This window comes from Passer montanus, unplaced genomic scaffold (assembly GCF_014805655.1).
Source record: "Passer montanus isolate IOZ18808 unplaced genomic scaffold, ASM1480565v1 scaffold1, whole genome shotgun sequence".
NCBI classification, from domain to species: domain Eukaryota; kingdom Metazoa; phylum Chordata; class Aves; order Passeriformes; family Passeridae; genus Passer; species Passer montanus.
Window position 1 is genome coordinate 1,954,937 of NW_024356504.1, and position 7,938 is coordinate 1,962,874.

At 43.5% G+C, this 7,938-nt stretch overlaps 2 protein-coding genes across 6 annotated transcripts in view; one reads left to right on the forward strand and one right to left on the reverse strand.

Annotated features, from left to right (window-relative positions):
• The window catches only part of FAM126B (family with sequence similarity 126 member B), a 68,079-nt gene extending 66,684 nt beyond the window's left edge, over positions 1-1,395 (reverse strand). For all 5 annotated transcript variants that reach the window (XM_039698041.1, XM_039698032.1, XM_039698005.1 and 2 more), the window contains exon 1: positions 970-1,395. The gene's annotated coding sequence lies outside the window, so the exon portion shown is untranslated. The remainder of the gene's footprint in view (positions 1-969) is intronic.
• A 165-nt stretch (positions 1,396-1,560) lies between these two features.
• Positions 1,561-5,812, forward strand: NDUFB3 (NADH:ubiquinone oxidoreductase subunit B3). The gene is made up of 3 exons (XM_039698202.1): positions 1,561-1,821; positions 2,964-3,111; positions 5,548-5,812. Exons 2-3 carry the CDS (start codon positions 2,966-2,968, stop codon positions 5,702-5,704), a joined length of 303 nt encoding a protein of 100 aa, XP_039554136.1. The 5' UTR covers positions 1,561-1,821; positions 2,964-2,965; the 3' UTR covers positions 5,705-5,812.
• Positions 5,813-7,938: the final 2,126 nt, after the last annotated feature.

The window sequence follows — 7,938 nt, forward strand, 5'->3', positions numbered from 1 at the left end:
TTCCAAGCACCAAGAAAACAAAACAAAACAAACTCAAACCCCCCAAACAAACAATAAGGGAGAAAAAGCACCAAACATAAATAAAACTGGGATTTCTCTCAAAGAATAAAACCAAGGTATCTGGTATCTGGCAAGTCTATGGGTCACTGAAAAAAAAATTCTGAGAAAAATATACACATTCCTCAGCACCACTGGACTTTGGACACATACACATTAACTTTCAGCCACAGTAAGAAACAAGAAATATTTTGCAAGTCTGTGACAGAACTGCATTCTCTGCAAGACAGGGATTTGAGCACATCACAAATAAAGAGCCAACAATTCCAACCCCCATACATTACAGAAAAACAAATGTGTGTCTTCTCATCCCGAGAGAAGACTGCTCTGAATCTTCCAGACTTTATCTCACAGTGAAAAACATCCAATGCTGAAAGCAGACTGAGGCAGTCTGGATTAAACAGATGGCACTCTGTTTAGAAGAGTTTCACTGTTAACAACATGATAATGGCATTCCTCCTGGAAATCTTCTCATGCACTTCCAATAACCCTATTAAAAAACCCTAAAACCCCAGAAGTCAATTTCCATCAAAGTATATTGGAAAAAGGCACTACAGTCTACTCCAAAATTCTGCTGGCATCACGCTGTAATGGTAATTAATAAGAGTATCAAAAATTAATAGAACAGTTTGTATTCTGCTGAAAAGAAACAATATTGTATTACATACAACTGAGAAATAATCTAAGTCTTTATAAGTCACTGACTGTGCAGTTAACGTTTACCAGCCTCTTTCCAGATGAAGCATACTAAGTGCTCAAGTTTGACAAACACAAAAATAATTGCAATTAACCGGATGCCAAGGCAATTGACACTTCACAGCCACACATGCTCCTGCCACAAGCGCTCAGTGAAACCAAGCCCCCACCTCACTCGGGAGGCAGCTGACAAAAGAATTCTTGCCTTTCACTCACCTTTCAGTGCACGACCAGGATTTCGGGACGCCTCCCCGCCTCTCCTATGGAAACAAACACCAACGTTCATGTAAGACAGAGCCACAGCAAACCGAAACCGGGCAGCTGGGCTCGCTGCGAGCTCCGATCGCTGCCCCGCTCCTTCCCCCGCTCCTGCCAGCGAGCGGCACTGCCCGGGCCCCGCCGCCGCTCCCCGCGGGCAGGGCGGAGGGCCGGCCTTACATAACCGCGGGGAGGGGGCGGCTGTCCGGGCGGAGGGAGCGGGAGAGGAGCGGAGCACCCGGGGCAGGAGAGGGAGCGCGAGCGGCGCCGCCGCCGCTGGGAACGGCTCGCGCCCCCGCACGCAACAGAGCCTGCGGCGCTCCCGTCCCTGCCCGCACGGCCGGCAGCGGCAGGCGGCGCCGGGCAGCCGCTTAGGGCGGGCGATCCCGCCCTCACCCGCTCGCCGCCGCCGCCACCTCCGGACGCCGCCGGCCCCGCACCTCAGCAACGCGCCCGCCCATTGGGCCACGCCCCCCGCAAGAAGCCGCGCACTGATTGGTCGCTTTCCGCTCCGCTTCTCCTTCCCCCCGGCCCCTCGGCCCGAGCCGGCGGCGCCGCTCCTGCGCGGGGCCGGTCCCGCCGAGCCGGTCCCGCCGAGCCGTGCCGGGAGCGCTGCGGGGGCAGCGCCCGGGAGGGGGCTCGGGCAGGGCTCCGCGGCCCCCGTGTCCGCAGCGGGCCAGCGGGGAGAGCCGGAACGGAAGCTTCCCGGAACCTGCGTGGCCGGCTCGCGCTTCCTGCAGCGGCCGGTGCTGGTTTGGGTTCCGGTTCCGGGTGGCGGCCGCGTCCTGAGCAGGGTCGCGGAGCGGGCAGGTACCGCGGGGGGCTGGCACCGGCACCGGCACCGCGGGCAGGGCAGGCGGGAGCGGGGTGGGGTGGCTGTCACTCGGGTCGTGCCCTCCCTCTGGGCACGGCCGTGCTGGGGAGAGCGCCCGGCCGGGCTGCAGCACAGCGTGTGCGGGACACGGCATAACCTTTGCTCTTGGGAATGTCGGTAACAGAGAGGCCTCGGGTTTCCAGCACAGGGCTGGAGCCTGGCGTCTGATTTAGGGGGAGCTTTTCGGGTAATGACAATGTCAATGCAGCTCTCCAGGTTTTCTTAGGCAACGAAATCTGTCTGCTTGCCTTCACGGCTTGGAGTCATCTTCAGTTTGAAGTTGTGTCCTGCATGCCAGTCAATTTTCTAAAAGTTAAGGGCAGCGAATCTGTTCTTTGCTACCTGATATGTGTTAAAATGGGAAACCTTGGCTCAAAGAAGACTCAGGTGCTTTGTGAAAATGAAGCCTTAAAAGCTATCATTTTCTTCCAGTCCTTCATGATCTCGCTGAAAATGTTCCACTTCACATCTGTTTTTAAAGAGAAACTTAACGTTTTTATAGTTCTCCAAGGTGTATGTAAATAGAGCATACATTATTCAGCCTCATCAAGCAATGGGTAAGGTGCATCTCCTTGTCCATGCATCTCTCCTGGCCCTGTTGAATGCCACAGTTCCATCTGACTGATCCATCAGGAGCCAAGTCTTTGCTTTTCTTCAGAGCTCAGCAATCACAGCTTTCCCACACCTAAGTCAGAACTTTTTACTCTGAACTCTCTGTGCTTATTCTGGAAGTCTGGAAGTAGTGGGGGGCTGGTGTTGCTGAAGTGCATTTCCAGACATGGAAACCATTGGTTTTCTTACACTCTGGCACAGAGGGTTGGCGTGGGTGCTCCATGAATGTAATGATGGTTGTGGCTTACAGCACATAGTGTTTCAGTTTGCTTTATTGTGTGTATCACCAAGCTCTGAAACACAGCACAAAGTCCCTTGGCTCTTTGCTTTACAGAACAAAGCTCTTTGTTCTCTGCTTCTCCTTCTTGTTGCCTCCCTGCTTTTCCTGTACAGGGATTGTTCTTTGCACGTGTATAAAAATGAGATGATGCTCTCTGCCAAGTAACAAAGTGACCTTTTCCCTTAGGCATGGGACACGGAGGTGACCACGGCCATGGCCATGGCCATGACAAAGTGGAGCTCCCTGACTACAGGCAGTGGAAGGTGGAGGGGACTCCCCTGGAGGAGGTGCAGAGGAGGCTGGCCAAGCGCGGCCTCAGGGACCCGTGGGCTCGGTAAGTGCTCAATCATCAGGTGCCATCTGGTGCCATCCACCACACCTTGGCATTGTAGGTAACTCTTTCTTCAGTAAAAGTGTGAAATTATCAGAATTTCAGCAAAGTCTTTATTCACTTCTTGCATGAAAGTCACCCCTTGCATCACCTTGACCAGTGTCCACATCTGGGGAGGCAGGCTTGCACTTTGTGACGTTTCATGGTGACACAGATCAGGCACAGTGACCAACACCTCATTTACCAAAACACCTAAGTAGTATTAGGTCTGCACATGTGAATAATCCTGTCCTTCTGTGCAAAGAGATTGTGTGTTCAGGTCTTGAGGAAGATGATGGAACTTGCACTGACATTCCTCACGTACAGCTGGAGGCTTTATTTGGAAAGAAGAAATGTACATGCATGCAGGGTGGAATTGCATTCAACTGTGAATGACATCATGGAGAATCAGCTTTTTACTTCTCATGCCATCACTCTACAAGGAGTATCTCCTCCTTTTTAGATATTTAGGCAGCTGTTAAAACAGGACTTAATGTATCTCACCCACACCATGAATTATGCAGTACTTTGTTCAACCACCCTTTCATCTTGGGGAATAAAAATAGCAAATGTCTTGTGCTGTGTAGTCTGGCCCTTCTGTAAGGGAAAAGTTGTGGAGCAAAGGGTTCCAGGAGCCTTAATAGAAAAGGCTTCACTTTGAATCACTACAACAAAAATGGAGAAGCAAATAGATAATCTGTTACAAAGTTGTTTTTATGCTATAACCTGTGGAGGGGTTTGAGGTTGACAGCATTTTATTTTTTTTTTCTTAGGAATAGGTTAAAGATGTAAGCATAAAGTAAAACATACTTTTAGTGATGGTAGGAATAATTTGAAATACCAGCCCCCAAAGAACTTTCCAGACGTGTTCACTTTTATCTCTGTTTCTGTGGAGTGCAAGCAGCATAAGCTTGTTTTCCCTTTGGTTAAACAAAATTGTTTTCAACAAGAAAAAGGTATTCCAATTAAAAAAAAAAAGATACAGTTTAATATTGTAGATTTAGTATAAATTACCCTGGCCTTTAATGCCTACACTTCCAATTTCAGGAAGTGCTGCAAAACAACACACTGGAAAAGGGACTTTGCTTGTTGCAAATATTTGTTGCCCCTCCAAGATAAAAGAAAATTTTTGTTCCTCTGGTAAAAGAGGATTAAGCCAATCATATCAGGTTCAAACAAGGAACAAAGTCAAACCCAAAGCTTGAGATGATTCCTTCTGAATTTTTAAAATTTCATGTAAAGTAGTATGTCAATTCTATAGGACAGTACGAGCATCATGCCAATTTTTCCTAACAAATGAGAAATTAAAGTATCATGCTACTTGCTTCAGTAGTCTGGCAGAAGATTGTATTATTAATGTCTTGCACCACAAGTCTTCAAAGTCACCCTCTCCAGAGCTCCCTCCCCTTTGGTATGCCGAGTTCATTGTAACAGGGAATCTGCTTTCAACCTTCATGGCAAATGCACATTAATGTGCATAATAAATACAGATAAGCTTTGTGAAGGATGTCATATTTGGAAACTTTCAGTCTATCAATTAGTCCCTGTACTGGCACCTACAAGATACTCTTCCATGCCAACATGCATTCATCTGAAGTCACAAAATCCATCTGCACAAGAGGATTATCTGTGAACATAAATATCTGCCCCACCCCTTGTTTTAAACCCAGGTATTTTCTCCCAAAATGACAGTTTTTATTTTACTGCTTAGTTATTTTTCCTTTTCTTAAGGACTTTTGAGTCCTTACAAGAGACAAACTACACCCATGTCCATAGGTTACACTGGTTGTGCTATAAATAAATAAATATTTGTAGTCAGTTAGAGCAATGACTAATGTTTCAATAACAATGGAGGTCAAAAACAACAAGGCAAACAGTTTGAAGTTTGCACATACTCTGTAGCTCAAGCTAAACACCATCTTTCAGTCTTTGTTTTTAAAATCATCTGACTCTCATATAGCTGTGTTGTATTGTGAAACAGAAACTCACACTGACATGAGCTATGTCTGGTTGTAAGATTTGGCTGTGCTGTGTCCTGTCCAGCACAGTGAGTAGCCTTTGTAGTTAGTCCAATCCATGCAAATGCTAGTGGGCTCCTATTTGTTACAGAGTAAAAACAGAAGAATATAATTACATTATTTCAGGGAGGTGATTCTGTTCCTATAATTTTGTTGTTTGCTGGCAGTACTTGTATCTCAAGTTATATGGTAAGGGTTAGAGTTCCTATCATGAACTTTACTTGTAATTCCTAATACTTAAATGAAAGAACATATTGTACAGCCTCAATGTCTACTGCAATACCTTCATCATTTTATATATATATATATATATATTCTTGTTAATTTGTATCACAGTGGCTCCACTGATCTTTTTTTCCTTTGGTTTAATTTTTCTTTCTAGTAATGAAGTCTGGAGGTACCAGGGTGGCTTTGCAAGACCTATCACCGTAACAGAAATCTTTACCAGGGGACTCAAGTGGGGAGCTGCTGCTTTCATCATAGCTCTGGGCATTGAATATGCACTGTTTCCTCCAAAGAAAAATGGAGGCCACCACTGAAGATCAAATATGACAACTTAATACTTACTGATCATAAGCTGAAGCATACATAAGCCTGCTGCTCACTCTGTACTTATAATATCCATATTAAAGTCTACCACAGGCAAACCCGTGTTTCTTTGATCTTATTATACTTTTGTGGAAGGATCAAAAAACATGGCCAGAGCAATTTAACTGGCTTCAATCTGGGGAGAAAAAACCAACCCAAGGTGGTTCTTGGGTTTGCTGTATTGTCTTTTAAAGAGCAAGACAAACTATCAGACCAGCTCTTTCCAAGGCCTGCCTAGATTCTGTTAAATGAAATTGAGATGTTTGTTGCTTTTAAGAGAAAATTTGTATCATATTTATTACAGGTTTAATGACTATTATCTCCCAGTAAGTAGCAATGAATGACTTGTCATTTCTTAGAAGTGTTTGTTACTATTCACTGTTATGTCTCTAAATAAAAATAAATATTAACTTAAAGCTTTAAAACCAACTCCAGACTGCCTCAAAGTATATGAAGTACCAAAGCTTATACTTAACCCCATTGAACAGTTAATTAGCCTGGCAGAGACTATGCATCAGAAAAATCTGCTGTGTAATATCCAGACATCAAAAATTACATTGCTGCCAAAAGTGGAATAAAATGTTTAACTCAGCAGTAACTGTACCTTACCCTAAAATGTCTTCCACCATACTTGACTGTAATGTTAAAAAAAGAGAACAATTTTTTCCTTTGCTCTGGTGTATTTATAGATTAATTTATTTTTACATCTAGTCTCCTTTAGCAATTCATTTTAAATGTCCTGGTTTTCCTTAAATTATCTTAACAGCTTCTGGACTGCTTTAAGAATGCCTGGACTGAAGACTGAAGCAGAAAAGGACCTGTGGGCAGTATATGTCCTCTGCAGTACCAGGAATTATAATTGTCTGAATATGCTACTGTACATGTTGTTATGTTATGCCACTAGTAACAAAGAAAGGAGGCTATGTTACATTGCACAAACAACAGGACACCCATCACTAAAATGAAAAGCAAAATTTGACAAGTGAGAAATGGTAAATGCCACTAAACAATTATATTGTATACTTGCACGGTGAAGAAATTGAAGTTTTTATAAACAATCCTGTCACAAATTGCAAGTTTACAAAAAAATTGAAAGTCCTACCAAAACATGGCTAAAATATCTTTTCTTTAAACACACATTCACACGCAATCCTTCTGAGTGAGATTATAATAGAGCTTTATTTTTAGAGCCAATAAACAACATCTGTTACTGTGTGAGTGCAGATGTACTGTTCAGTGGAGTTTGTCATCTTTGTATGACATTGCTCAAGGCACTGTTCATAGTGCAAACACTCATTTTAGTAAACTTGCCTAATCCTTTTCTCAAACATTCCTATCCAGTTGCATCATTCCCTGAAAAACCAAGAACCTACTGTGTAAGGTTTGTGGCACAAAACATTTCTATTGTCCCTTAGGTACTCTTACCCAGAATATGCATTTTTCAATGGCTGGTACTCACTACTTGTTTTCTGTCTGGTTCCAAGACAACTTCCTAGGGAGTACTGAATTTCAGATGGCTGTTCAGGAAAACAAGTAATACAGTTAATTAGTACAATGTTAATTTTTACTGTTACTAAGTAAATAATTGCATGAAGTAGAATGAGTCTTTTTAAAAGGTATTAGCCTGCCACTTCACTGACACAGCAAATATATCAAGCATGTTCAGTTAGACAAGACATTTTTTGGTAAAATTTATGCATTTGTGAATTAACGTGGTATCATTTGTTGATTTAATAGCCAGATGGCAGCCACTGCCCTAAATGTCTTTAATTTATGATGAACATATTTTGCTAATTTTGCAGAATATGTCTCATCATTATTACACATACAATACTCATAAAGATTTTCTTTCACAGGTATAATAATACCAGTTCTGCCTGGGGAAGGAATATTTCTTGTGTATTAAAATAATAGCACCAAATGTGCCTTCACTGTAACCATAGCAATGTCTGTCCTTACATGAGAACAGCCTTTCTACCAGCACAGATATTTTACAGTGCAGAAACCAGGGTCACAAACAGCAGTGGCACCAGCAGGTGAGCAACATACATGATTGCAATACCAGACAGGAAGCTCTTTTTGTATCATCATGTCTGAAAAATAAAACTGATGATGCTCCACTTTCTGTGTGGAACAGATCCAAGGAGAAACTGTGCATATTGATTCACAGTAGGTAGATGGTTTC